At 38.5% G+C, this 14642-nt stretch overlaps 2 protein-coding genes across 2 annotated transcripts; both read right to left on the bottom strand.

Annotated features, from left to right (window-relative positions):
* Nucleotides 1-547: 547 nt before the first annotated feature.
* LOC128536321 (MAD2L1-binding protein-like) lies at nucleotides 548-3157 on the bottom strand. Its single transcript, XM_053510530.1, has 3 exons — nucleotides 2994-3157; nucleotides 1308-1533; nucleotides 548-1186 (listed from the first exon to the last, which is right to left on the bottom strand). The coding sequence occupies exons 1-3, from the start codon at nucleotides 3074-3076 to the stop codon at nucleotides 665-667; spliced, it is 831 nt and encodes a 276-aa protein (XP_053366505.1). The 5' UTR covers nucleotides 3077-3157; the 3' UTR covers nucleotides 548-664.
* A 4285-nt stretch (nucleotides 3158-7442) lies between these two features.
* On the bottom strand, nucleotides 7443-14304 carry cfap99 (cilia and flagella associated protein 99). The gene is made up of 15 exons (XM_053510233.1): nucleotides 14004-14304; nucleotides 10972-11116; nucleotides 10746-10840; nucleotides 10408-10520; nucleotides 10070-10247; nucleotides 9740-9820; nucleotides 9528-9596; nucleotides 9309-9395; nucleotides 9137-9225; nucleotides 8823-9027; nucleotides 8603-8744; nucleotides 8363-8514; nucleotides 8054-8259; nucleotides 7758-7947; nucleotides 7443-7641 (listed from the first exon to the last, which is right to left on the bottom strand). Exons 1-15 carry the CDS (start codon nucleotides 14109-14111, stop codon nucleotides 7546-7548), a joined length of 1956 nt encoding a protein of 651 aa, XP_053366208.1. The 5' UTR covers nucleotides 14112-14304; the 3' UTR covers nucleotides 7443-7545.
* Between the last annotated feature and the right edge of the window lie 338 nt (nucleotides 14305-14642).

Here is a 14642-nt window from a genome sequence, read left to right as displayed (position 1 = left end):
GTCCAGATAATAAAATTGACATACTAAAAACAAATGTATTCTAGTAAGTTACATAGGATAAGTTACAACTGAGTGCAGTTAGGCCTCATTTGTGTGAAAAATAAGCAATGTCCATTCATAAAAAGAACCATGTGCAAAGTTCCAGAAGTGTGCAACTTGTAGGCCGTGTGTAAATATCAAAGACAGGTTTGAGTTATGTGACTGAGCAGGTAGAAACTTACAAATGTGCTATACTGGAAAATAATTGTATGGCTATTTTGCTTGTTTGTTAAATTGGTTGATCAAAATGTTAAGAAGCATAGTTCTGCTACTCATTTGAGTGGATCAGCTTAAACCCCAGTCTTCTATTTTGGGTAAAGGAAGAGAATCCAGTATACTTTTTATCCCTATACCAAATGTGGTTCACCATAACTACAACCCTTTTAAAGATGCGGTTAAGTCTCTTATTGCCATAATATAAAGATTTATTAAAAGGTGACTGTGTAACAGTTTAATGAATAAAAAGGCAGAAGGCTTACAAAAAAATAACATTTATTAGATATCCAAGTTGCTTTAATTATTCAAGAATGACATTCTCAGCCAAAAACGCTCAGAGCCCACTTCAGGGGCTCCCCTTAACGAAAATCCATTGGCTGTCACATACACATCTGGCTTTATTCCCATATCATTTACAGAACCCCTTAATAGTTACAGGCGTTTGAAACCATATATAATTATCCCCGTATGTAGTGTCAGGCTTTGTTTGGCCACTTTTAGACCCCCTACTGGCTAACATTATTACCCGTCTCTTTAAACTTGTGGGAAGCCTGAAGTCAATTTTAGGCTTAAACCATTCTACTCCACAGTCCCGATGGGCGAGTGCCATGACCGTTGTGCCCATGAGGCACACTGGCTTAATATCAGAAAGCAAATCTGCCACAAAAAGGGTCTGAAACACCTGCCTCAAACACTGGGAGGTTCTTAAACTCCTGTCGCCGCCAACACGCACCAAAGCCTCCATGTTAATCTCGTATAACTCAATGGGAAAATTCACAGAGCGTCCAAGCATGAAGATCACACGGGGGACATGACTGAGGGAAAAGAGATCCTCCAGGTGACTAAGCACCTCATCCAGGTCTCGCAGTGTCCGCTGCCAAGTTGAGTCCACTGATGACCTGATGGATTTGCTAACAGCTTCTTCCTCCAGCTGTGGGCAGAGAATAGTAGTCATGTGCCTAATATTTGTACATCATAATTGAACAAACTCATTTTAAATGACTGTTTGGCTTATTCTGTGTGCAAGACTTTATGTTACTCCATTCTCTCACCTGTGTGGTTTCAAGCTGCTGCTTTTGGAAGACCATCTGGTCATAGGTCATGGGCAGCTGCTGTCTCTGGTACAGGACACATTTAAGAAGCTCACAGACGAGTCTGTAACAGCCATGTTGTGTCACACTCCCTGGAAAAACGACGTCAATGCAGCCTTTCTCTTGCGCTCTCCTCGCAATCTCCTCATCATAGTTCTCACACACGAACTGCTGTGCAGACACTTGGCTATGGACAGAAATTGATTTTGTTTAGTTTAGGATATTTGGTATGCTTTAAAATACGATTACTTTGAAACAGGAAGAAAGAAACAACCCTCTTTATCCTGATTTTTTGTTTGTTTGTTTTTAACTATTTTTTGTTTGTTTGTTTTTAAATGCCATCATGAATTATTTAATAATTATACATTATTTCAGTAATAGTACTTTTCTGTGCTTTTGCTCTGAGCCAGAGATACTAGGCTTCTATTTGCATTTGCTTTTATGCCTAAATAATTCTAAAAAAAAAAAAAAATCTATGAAACAAACTGACATTAAAGAAAATATTTTAAAAAGACTCTGCAATATCAAAATAATTTTAAAGAGAAGTTACATAATAGCCTAATGGGCTGTTCACGCCATGTCTAAAATTTCGTGGAAAAAAACACTTTCTCATTCCCCAGGAGGCGTGGCGTCTGCCGTTGCTAAGCAACCATGAGCGACGAGAAAGTTGCATGATTTAAATGTATTTCCAGCACTGAATATTCCTTGCGTTAAATTCTACTAATGAATTTATTTAACACATTTAAAAGAACACAATTGAACAAGCAAAAGATACGACATGTGAACGGCCCCAGCATTTCAACCGTAAAAATGCATAGCAGTCTAGTCTGAGAAATGGCACTGACTGCATTTATTAGCGGCTAAACCTCGGCAAAAAAAAGGTTGTTTTTTTCTTTGCACCTTTGGAAATTCTGTGAAATTCTAACCACATATGGGGCGTAATATACTCTGGCAGAAGACGAGGTCGGCTAACAGACACCTGTTCAAAATGAGCTAGTTAGCTAACGGCCAACAAACTTCACGTTCTGTCCTGCAAGCAGGGAAAAGCAAGACCTCGTCGTCTAACACGCTTTTATTTCAACGACGCCCCTTAATAAAACAACAATGTAAATGCTTAAAATCACATTAAATGTGTCCTAAATGATGTGTTTTTTAATCTAGGAAGTTTAACAGTGGCTGTAAACCTTAATTCTTTCCCGTTAAGTATACAGTCACTGCTGAACTTCCCAGATTAATAAACAAATAATTCAAGGCACATATAATGGGACTGTAGGCATTTGTCCTGGTGTTAATACTGTTGTGGAGCGGTAGAGCTTTTCTGTTGTTTTGCTGACAAAATAAAATAATAATAATAATAATTATAATCATTAGAGCTACTTAAATACAAGTGTGCTCACGTTTCCGTAAAGTGCATTTATCTGACTTTAGTAAACTTTTAGAAAGCTAGCTCTATGTTTTAACCAAAATAATAATAATTTAAAAAATAACTGCTAAAAAGCCATGAACATTATATAGAACCATTAGCATTTAGCATTAGCAAGTGCTTTATTTACATACACTGTACACTATTTTTAATATTTTTAATTTAACACTGTTTGTGCTAGAAAGATAGAAAAAAAGGCAAACAGAACTCGGCAATTAACTCACCGGTGGTAATGAACTTCTCTCCGGTCTGAGGATTCTCCTTCTGCCGGAGTCGCGGGGGCGTCTCTCCACCCCCAGCGGCTCATCTCCGCTCCGGTGGATCTGGTGGATCACACGGCGGGACTGTAATCGATGCAGGTAATCGTAAGTACGGTGATGGTTCAGTAAACTCTGCGAAGAGTCGCAGAGTGAAGTCTTAGTATATAATCACAAAGAGAGTCGCAGTATGAGTGATCGCAGAGAAAAATTCAGCAGGAATGCGCACCCAGTAAAGTTGACTTTAAACAGCAGCGCGTCAGAACGCAATTGAAAAATAAACATGACGCTAAACTACCGTTACTATGGCGACCTGACGTCACTTCTCATAGTGGCACACGCTGTTTCTTCAAATAATCTTATATTCGATTATTAACATAAACACATATTTTGTGTTGTTTTTATATATTGTTGTATGTTTTATTCACAGTAGATATTATTTATATTTTAATATTATAAATAATAAATCTTATCTTAGTACAGTGGTGGTGGCTTGTGGAAAATGTGCTACACTGACTAAACACAAGTACACTATGGTTAAATAAAAAAATGAAATATATTAAATTATAATATTATATAATAATAATAATGTTTTAAGCTCTAACAACTGCTGACAAAATCTACAGTCTCAAAATCTCGCGTTTATTTCAGATAACGAATTTTTACGATAACGAGTCATAAAATAAAAGGCGCTCGAGCGCCCTCTATAGACCATTCGCCACTGATACAGGTCAGCTGTCAACATTATAAAACAGTTTAAAGCTTTTTTAGTTTTCTTGTTTAATGAATAATTAATGACTAATGTTGACCATTTGTAGTAATGATAAACCTAATACATTTTCTATTTGATTCAATTCAATTGAATTTTATTTGTATAGCGCGTTTAACAATTGCCATTGTTGCAAAGCACCTTCACACAATCAAAATAATTATTTAAGTTTGTATGTAATGTGAATGTGTATGTATCAAAATGATAACATTGCTTATGAGCAAACCGAGAACGATGGTGATAGTGGCAAGGGAAAACTTCCTGAGATCTAATCAGTACTAATGCACCACAGAAAGAAACAGGCATAAATGTGTTAAACCTTTTAGCCTTTTACCCTTTAATCCTTTTAGGTTATCTACAGTTTGCAGTTATGTAGTTTGCAGTTATATTTTTTGCATTTTATTTTCAGTACTAAATGACCCTTTTTATCGCTGTTGGAGGCTATGCTGATTGACATGTTCTGACTGATCAACAACCAATGAGTTTCCCCTTTTTTTGGACAATGCTAGACACCAGCATTGGGTGAGAAAATAATACTGAATATCTACAGCACCTCTTGAGAATAATTATTTTTTTCTGTAATATACAGGGTGGTATCAAAAAGTTTCAAGACTAGTTTTGTAACAAACCAACAGGTGGCAGCACAAGGCTAACCGCGCAGTCTCAGGGAGCACCAAACTTCATTTGCGTGCCAAATGACATCGCCCTGTGTACATCTGGAGCTGTGCAACTTGTGCTATTTTAACCAGAGCAAATGTGTGTTAAACTGGCCAAATCTGCCACAGAGATGTTTGACGTAATTTGGCAAGTTTACGGCGATGCTGCAATAAGTCGATTGAGATGTTTGAAATGGCACATGCACTTTAAAAGCAAAAGAACATCAATGGAACATAAAGACATTAAACAGGAAGACCTTCAACAAGCTTAAATGTTTCCCCTAAAATGTTAAAATTATTTAGCAACTTGTCCATGATGATAATCGGAGAACAGTTAACAACATTGCCGCTATTGTCGTGTGTGTCATACGGCACAGTCCAGTCAATCCTCACGTGTAATTTGAACATGCGCCGTGTTGCTACCAAATTCGTTCCCAGACTGCAGACCCAGGAGCAGAAGGAACATCACATAGAAGTCTGCCAAGAACTCCATCCTGTCGTGAATGACCTGTCGAGGATTATTGCCAGTGAAGAAACTTGGGTGTATGCGTACAACTCTGACATGAAGCAATCTTCTCAGTGGAAGAGTATACCATCTCCACAACCCAAAAAAATCAAGGCAGGTCTGCAGCTCAACCAAGTGCATGATCATCGTCTATTTTGACATTCATGGCATTGTGCATCGAGAATTTGTTCCCAGTAGTCAAAAAGTCAAAATTGAATTCTACTGCTAGGTAGAAGGCATCTGCAGGAGGACAACTTGATCTTTTCTAGGCCCCTGGCCTTATCGGTCACTGTATAGTTTTTCTGAGGCACACAACCTCCTGCTACCTCTGAGGTAAAGCTATTGTCAAAGTGGCAAGAAAAGTCTAGACACAATGGCAAACTTTTTTTTATTATTTTATTTTTTACTGTCCAGGTGGAGGTGGTGTGCTGAGCCTGGGCTTCCAAAAGACTTCTGCCCTGATTGTCAATTTAAAGTTGAAATTGCTAATGTGGGGGTTCTCTGGACTGGATCTGGACTGCACGGCAGGTCAATCCGGATTCAGCCACTTCAAATTCGGAATACAACACTACAGTGTCATAAAGTATATGTTTTCAGTATTTTGGAAAAGGAAAATACTTTTTAATAGGACAATCCCTAATAATTAAATAAATATAGTTAAAAAAAATAGTTTTGTGGCTGGGATTAGGGCTAAACATAATCCTATCATGGCAACGTTGACAGCGATGAGCGCAGTGACGGACTGGCCATCTGGAGCACCGGGCGTTTTCCCGGTGGGCCGCTGGATAATGTGGGCCGGCCCAGTCAGTACATAAATATATTGTAAAAATGACGGAAACCATAAAATTTCATCTCTTTTATATGCAGATGGATGAGTGCGTTGATCGTACTGGCGCCGCCGACAAATAGCGTGTGTTTTGTAATGGCCACTACTATGTCGTAGCCCACATTATGTATGTACAGTATGTTGCCCTTTAAGAGTTGCAGCGGAGGTGTGCGCGTGAGGAGGTGTGCACGTGAGGAGGTGTGCACGTGAGGAGGAGAGAACGGAGTAGGAGGAGCTCAGGTGTGCTGCTCCCCACTGAAACGCTCTATTGTTTGACTCTTTTCTTTACGTTTACTTTGTTTTGTATAATTTTGTGACGCTGAAAAAGGCTGATAAAGGTTTTGTGCTAAACGCTATTGTTGGCTTTGATGATGACAATCAACTAAACAGGTAAACTAGAATAAAATCAGTGGCAGCATTAGCTCGGGGTAGTAAACTAGTTACTCATTTTAACTAATATCATAGTCAATATTAATTCAAAATAATGCTGAACATTAACAAAAAAAACATTATTTTAATGAATATTGACTAACATAATAATTACTAGCATGAGCTAATGCTGCTACTTATTTTATTCCAGATGACCTGTTCAGTTTGATTGGCACCATTTTCACTCGGGTAGATCAGGGGAGAGGTGTTGGTCATCATCAGCAGGCACTGGTTCATCATCACTGACCTGCTGCACTAGCAGCTTACACTGATGAGTGGTGTATCTTACACTGACTGCATCAAGATGATCCTCCCTGACCTGCTAAAATATTGTCTTTATAGTTTTTATGTTGTTTGTCTTAATGTTCTTTCCTTTGTTTCTTTGCTTTACAAATATGACCCAATATACTGTATGTTCAGTGATTCTTCAAATAATATGTTTAAAAAGCATTTATTTCAGTACCGTGTTATATTTTTATACTAGTAAGTGGTGTTAAAAATAAATCTCCACATTAATGAGCCCATGTATTATGATGTGGGCTGCTGTGGGCCAGGAAGTCCAGGGCCACTTTTTGGTCCCAGTCCGCCCCTGGATAAGCGTATGAGTTCGAGGTCAGCGAACAGGTGCCCATACTAAAATTTGTGAGTTAGCTAACAGATAGCAGCTTTCACCTTCTGTCCTGTAGGCAAGGACCTGTACGGTGAGGATGTGACAATCCAAATGCGAAAAGAAAAGGTCTGTGTCTTCGTCCAGCAGCCACACCTTTTTTTTTTTTGCCGAGGTTTAGGCAGCTAATTGAATGCAGACAGGGCCATTTCTCAGACTAGGCTGCTGTGCATTTTGACTGTCTTAGAAGCCGTTTACATGTCACACTTATGTGTCCTCAATTGTGTTGGTTTTGAATGTGAGCCTCCAGTAACAAAAGTGGATCCCATATCTTCCTAATATAGGTTCCTAATATACCGTACGACTGCAGATCAATCTCTGCCATCCAATATCATCCAAATGAGGATGGGGTCCCTCATGTAAAACTGAATTGAATTGACTCATTGAAACATTCATTGTACACTGGTAAACAGTTATTGTGCAGTACTTATAAACCCTTACTCTTACTTATAATGGTTTGCTTTGATTCTATACATACCTTTCTGTTCTTTGCAGGTTATATCTGATAATCATTTCCTTTGTGCTTGGTTTGAAATAAAGCACTGTGACATTTTTTGTTTGTTTGTCTTTGTTTTTAATTGCATTCAAATTATTAAAAATATAGAAATCCATGGTTTACTTTGAACATTGATTTTCTTGACAGTTGTACTATACAGCAATGAAAGTGTTAATTTATTAGGACGTTATTCCTTTGGTCAGACCTCTGGACCTGTTTCTCTAAAGCCTGCTCCAGCTGCAGCCAGTGGTGTTTCTCTAGTGCCTGCTGCTCATAATAGGGAGAAAATATAAACATATCAATGTTTATGCCTATAAGGTCAGGTAACGTAATCACCTGTTATGGATATGTGGAATGTGGCTAGTTTGAGTATAGGCGCTTACCTTTGTATGGCTATAGCCCTTAGCATTTTGAGTAGCCACTTGTTCATTTAACTTTACTTTGGATTTTTCAGCTTCCTTCCTCTTCTGTACCTCCTGCTGCTTCATCTTCAAAGTCTTCTTCATGGCCATGACTCTCTCATCCATGCTGACCGCCTCCTGCAGCTTCGATCTCATTTTCTTCTCCTCTTGTCTGATTCACAAAGTCATTGACACTTTGACACCCGAATATTTAAAATAACTGAAATCTTAAATGTTTTATTTTTCCGAAAATATACTTTATCTGTAAGTATGGTTACTTTTGTGCAGTGACCAGTCTTGCTGCAGTCCTGGATGCAGTAATGATGTCCAGATGCTCAAGCAGTAGCTGCTCTCTCCTTTGTTTCTCCTCCACAATCTTTTGCCTCCTTTTCTCCTGCTCGTGCTGCTCCTTCTCCTTCAGCCTGGACAAACGTTCGCGTAGCTCCACCAAAGACATCTCACAAAGCAGCTCATGACCTCCTGTCTGGAACAGCACAGGGATGACCAATATATTTTGGCGTTGCTCTGGAAGCCATTATTAAGTTGTTTTAACGGTATTACTATTTCATGCGTAAGATGTTACATACCTCTGTGTCGTCTATAAACTTATGACTGAGACGAGGCACTGACTCTATGGCTCGAATCTGACGGATGAGCTCAAACTTCCGGCTTAGCTCAGCATGGGCTTCTTCTAGTGCCTGCCGAAGTAGTTCCTGGCTTTGCTCAGAGACCTCCTTAACTAAAGTAATCATACACATTATGGCTACATAATAAACATATATATTTTTTAAATGACATGAGGTAGGTCTGAAAAAAAGGAAACACACCAATGCGTCTTTTGATCTCTTGCAGTTTCACTTTGGCAGCTTTAGAGTTTTTGTGGCCATCAGCCACCAACTGCACCAGCTCCCTCATCTCCTTCTCCTCTTTCAGACGCTTCTCTGCATACCTGCGCATCAGCTCTGCCGTCTGGGACAATCATATAGATCAAATCACAAAGGTGCATATTCTGTAAATCCTAAAACTAATTAATACATGATAAATAACCTCCTCTTTCTTGACCAGTGCTTTGTGCTGGTTGAGCTCAATGACTCGTTGTTGTGCCAGCAGAGCTTCCTTATGGATAATCTTTCCCTCAAGCCTCCTGTACTCCATCTGAGCCAGCGCCTCCTGCAAGTCCTTCTCCTTCATCTCTTTCTGCCACTGCAGGAAAGCTGAGGGATCACTGGCTCCCTGCATCAAACGCTCAAGCCTGTAAACACATGAGTATATTAGACATATTGCAAATCAAAACCTATTCGGACCACTTTAGTAAACGTATATGGTTTTTAATTATAGTTTTTCATAGAGCAGATGGTTACCTATTCAACTCCTCCTCCACCTTTCGATTGTGAAACGCTCCCTCCCGAAGGATCGCTGTTGTGTTCAGTATGACAGGCAAAGTGTTTGTCTGCAACATTTTAAACCAAACACAAACTACACATGATAACACGTTCAGTTTTGCACTTGGTCACTGTAGTCTTTATAGTGTACCTTATGAGTGGCCGGAGTTCCAGAGGAGTAAACAGAGTCAAATTTGAGTTCAGCTTCACAGCTTTGCTGAATCTGGGACAGAATGTTCTAAAAAATACAAACAACTGCGTTGCACGATAAACAGATTTTGCATTATAAAGGATGTTCATGTCTGTATTACTGTTATACAAAGCCATACACAAGTAAATATATATTATGTTTTATGATCAATTCTCTTACTTTGGTTTTCTCTGACTTGTGTGGGTTTGCACATCGGAATTGTTGAGTGTTTGCCTCATACAATACTTTCTATAGATAGCAGGAATGTAAATAAATCAAACATATCTCAAGCATTATTAAAGAAAGTCAATGGTATTTTAGGATAATTGATCAGCCTGTTGTAACACAACAGGACATCATTTTTTAGCACCTCCGCATCTGTAAAGCTTTACCTGTGCTTTCAGATAGTTCTTCTGTTTGATGTCCTCTAAAACCTGTGGCTCTTTTGGAGCTCTATGGAGACTGGCAGGCACCTAAGTGAAATAACAATAGTAATTTTAAAAGACATAAAGTATGCATAGTATTGTCTAATATATACTGTAGCATCTATTTTAGAGACATCTTAAGTGGTGTAAAAGTCATGGAGAGTGATCTGTGAATGTGCTCCACTTTGCTTGTGTCTACCCTTTTAGATGGCTCTATGGTACTTCAATTACAACTGTACTCATTATTTCACCCCAAGAATGACTTAAATTAAGAAATTGTGAGAGATTTCTGCTCACCGGCTTGGCTTTCTCCTGTTGTGGAATCAGTTCAGGAGCCGGAAGTGAACGAGGTTTGGGCTTCGTCAGATCAAACTCCTGAGGTTCTGTTGACTTCTTAGGAAATTTCTTTGGCTGGCTGCCCTTGGATATTTTTTTCCCAAGGCATTCTAACAGGCCTTCTATTTCAGTCTGCCATCTGATGAAAAGGACATGGGGAGACTGGAACAGTGACTGACAAAAACGTGAGTCATATCCTGTTTAATTATTGATCATCTCTGATGCATTATTCTTCCTCAAATGTGTGTAGGTATTTGTAAGCTCTCAAGAAGCCTCAGTCATTAATTCCCTTGTTTTACCTCAGTAATGGCTGTATCCACTTGCGCTCTACATAGGAGGCATCATAGAGCTGACTCCACTCCGCACGGATCCATGTGGTGAGGTTGGAAACATTAAAGAAGAAACTCATGAACTGAGATGTCCAGGGATGATTAAGGGGGAAACACAAGAAAAATTTGTTGATAATAGTACACTAGAAACTGAACTTATTCTACATGAGAATGTAAGTTACAGAAGACAGTGAAAACAAGCTACGATAAAGGCAAGACATTAAGTCAAACAATGACCATCTTCGCATGTTTAAAACTCAGAATCACATGAAGTGCATGTCTAGACTTGATAATGTGCCTCTCCTTACTTTGAACATTTTTGAGTTGTCCAGCGTCTTTATAATTGTACTGAACTGATCCAAGCCCAGATCATCCAGATGGAATATGGCAAGATAAGAAACCACTGAGAAATAAAATAACAGAATATAATAAGGAAAACTGATTTGTGAGGCAAATTTATAATCCATGTTGAATTCTTAACATTTCATCTTTAGTTACAAACTAAAAATATGTATTTTTTTTATGTTAACATACCAACAAACTGGTTTCGATCAGCTTTAAGATAATATTTCCCCTGTTCATCATAAAAGCTGTTGATCACAATATCCAAAAGTTTGTGATGCACTAGACACCCATAAACTGCGTCAGTGATAAAGAGCTGCTCAGCAGAGGACCGGTTCTGGGGTACAGAAAAGATTATAACAAAGTTCTTAAAGAAATGATATATTATGAAATATAATAAATATTAATATATAAATAATGACAAACACCCACTCATAAAAGTGAGTACACCCCTATAATTTCAGCAATCATTTTCGTATATTTCCTCAAAGGACAATATTATAGAAATTAAACTTTGATATATTTTAGAGTAGTTAATATGCAGCTTGTATAACAGTATAGATTTACTTTCCTCTACATACAGCCATTATTGTCAATATAGGTGTCAACAAAAGTGAGTACACCCTAAGTAATAACAGTATTAAGTCACATTTCTTATTCATGTTCATGTGTGTGTCAGTGGCCAGTTTTGTCTCCAGACCTAAACCCTATTGAGCACCTTTGGGGCATCCTCAATGGGAAGGTGGTGAAACACCGTTTCTAACATCCAGCCTCTCTGTGATATTATAATGGAGGTGTGGAGGAGGTGCCAGCAACAACAAATGCAGCTCTAGTGAATTTCATGCCCAGGAGGATTAAGGCTGTTGTAGATAACAATGGTGCTTACACAAAATATTGACACTTTCGACAGAGTTTGGGCATGTTCACTTAGACACAACAGATGACCCAGAGAGTAATATTTCTTTCCTACATCGTTTTTTTTAACCACGATTTATTATCAACAGATTATGACACATATTCATTCATAACTGGTGGAACTAAATAACTGGTGGAGCTGGCAACAAAATCTGGGATCTCCCCAAAACTATATTGAGGTCAGGAGTCTATGATGGCCACTCCAGAACCTTAACTTTTTTTGTTGTAGCTATAGTTAAGTCAACTAGGCCTTGTGCAGCTTTTGTGCTGTAGAAAGCAAATTGTCTGCCAGTATTTTCTTGATAACATGCAGCAATTTACTTGCCATCAATTTAGACTTACTTCCCTATGCTATTGGAGCTCACACAGCCCCTAAACATACGAAATCCAGCAACATGCTTTACAGTGGCGATGATGAACTTTTCACCGTATGCCTTATTGATTCCTCTGTGAGCATTAGGTTCAATTTATGTCTCAATATTCCAAAAGACTTCCTGCCTGGCATACTACAAGCGGGCGTTTTTGTGGCATGGGCGGAGTAACAACTTTCTCCTGGCAACTTGACCACCCAGGTAATTTGTACTCAAGTACAGTACCTCCTTATTGTGCTCCTTGAAACACCACCACCACTCTTTTTTTCCAGAGCATCCTTTATTTCTCTCAAAGTTGTATGTGGATTTTTTTTTTTGTCCCAAATATTTCTTTTAGGAGTAGTGGGTGAAATTGTTTTGGGCTACCTAACCTAGCTTAGTACAGTATCAACAGAACCTCTTATTTTCCACCTCTTTATCAGAGTTTAAACAGTATTGACTGGCACTTTAAAGTGATATGTTCTTATATCTTTTTCCTGCTTTATAAACTACCTTATTATGCAGGTTCATTGATAGTTCTTTTGTTCTTTTCCCCATGGTGCAGTCAAGTCAGTGCATCACCTCATGAGCTGAGAAACGCATTAATATGTCTATTTATTCATAGACAACGATTACAATTACAGTGAGCCACAAATGTGGAAAACGATTTATTAGTCATTAATAAATTTTGATAAATTTTAATAAACTTTATTAGTCATTTAAACCTCAACCTGTGTGTTTGTAATCTGGCCAAATATTTAAGGATATGTAAACTTTTGATCGGGGTTGGTTGGGTGATTTCAGTTATCCTTAACGTTTAAAAAGATGAGAATGATGAGAAGTCAAACATCTATGTTTCATCATTCCAAATGACTTTGCTCCAGAAGCCATGAGGCTTGGAGCAAAGTCATTTGGAATGATGAGACATATCGCGAGTAACGCAGTTTGCAAGTGTTCTGCAAGATGAGCAAAGAGTTTTAATTTTTTTTTTTTTTTTTTGACTTGAAAAACAAGCAAGTTTTGGTTTATGAGTACCGAGTATCATGTATCACGCATGCGCTTCTTGTTTTGACGCCGAGCGCCACGTGATCACAACTGCGGAATTGTGGGTAATCGTCTGCCCTGCTGGGCCTTAGTGAGCGTCTCTCACTGGTATAATCAACATCCGTGCACGATTGTACTGTTTACTTTAACACTGTGACCACGTGTGTGCATGTAAAACATATTTTATATTTTGTGTGTAAGCGTACAGTGTACAGCCCATGTGTACTGTTTAAAGATCCATTTTAGATCTAAGAAGATCTATGTCGTTATGTGTGCGCGCCTGTAATGTGGCATGAGGACTGCTGATGTGGCTAGGGCAATAAATTACCATGTCCGCACTGTGAGACGCCTAAGACAGCGCTACAGGGAGACAGGAAGCTGCAGTGGAAGACCACGGGTAACAACACCTGCACAGGATCGGTACATCCGAATATCAAACCTGCGTGACAGGTACAGGATGGCCACAACAACTGCCCAAGTCACACCAGGAACACACAATCCCTCCATCAGTGCTCAGACTGTCCGCAATAGGCAGTCCATGAGGAGGAAGTGCACTGCAGTACTTCAAGCAGCTGGTGGCCACACCAGATACTGACTGGTACTTTTGATTTTGAGCCTCCCTTCATTCAGGGACACATTTTTAGTTTATGTCTTATGGTGTTGACTCTTTTAGTGTTCATACAAATATTAACACATTAAGTTTACTGAAAGTAAAAACAGTTGAAAGTCAGAGGACGTTTCTTTTTTATATGTCCCAGTGCTGTTACCATATATTATTACAACTAGTGGATTGCCTCTCGCTCATCCAATCAACTTACTTGGTGGAAACAAACTATTGTATAATATAAACTACAAAATGTGACTGATTTATATTATATTTTATTTATAATAATTTATATTATAAGTATAACCTACCGCGAGAGTCTTGGCACAGTCCTCGATAAAGGTGTCCACACACTGTTTGCCTGGCTCGTACATGTCCAGCAGCTTTATTGCCTCTTTGACTAGCTCCTTATAGTTCATCCTGACGGTGTTTTCAAACCAGCATGTGCATATTTCAATTATTATTGCCTTTTTATTATTGTCTGGGGATTATTGCTTCCCTATGTTGTTATTGTGAAAATTTATTGCTCCTCCATTCTGATCTGTTTTGCTGTTGCCAAGCAACAGTGGGCGTGTCCTAAAGTGGATGCTTCGTCATATTTGATATTAAACCGTTTCCGCTGTGTCAAAATGTATTTTGTGTATGTGTAAGAAAAACAAGGTTTATAAAATGAAGAAAGAAGAGAACAACAAGAAGGGTTTGTTATGGGCGACAAAAAAGAAAAGAAAAAAAGAAAATTTAAACTGTACAGAAGGTGAGGGAAATCATAACCAGTAGGTGGCGGTAATGCAACGTAGTGGATAAACACCAAAAAGACAAAAGTGGTTACGTAGTATTAATATTTTAAATATACATATATATATATATATATATATATATTAAAATGAAATAAAAAATTGTAAAACAGAGGAATTTGTCGATCCTTTTTTTGTCACCGATATTGCGGCCAA

This window comes from Clarias gariepinus, chromosome 13 (genome assembly GCF_024256425.1).
Source record: "Clarias gariepinus isolate MV-2021 ecotype Netherlands chromosome 13, CGAR_prim_01v2, whole genome shotgun sequence".
Classification (NCBI taxonomy): Eukaryota; Metazoa; Chordata; class Actinopteri; order Siluriformes; family Clariidae; genus Clarias; species Clarias gariepinus.
The sequence above is the reverse complement of the archived record's forward strand: the minus strand, read 5'-3'. Positions and strand labels throughout refer to the sequence as shown.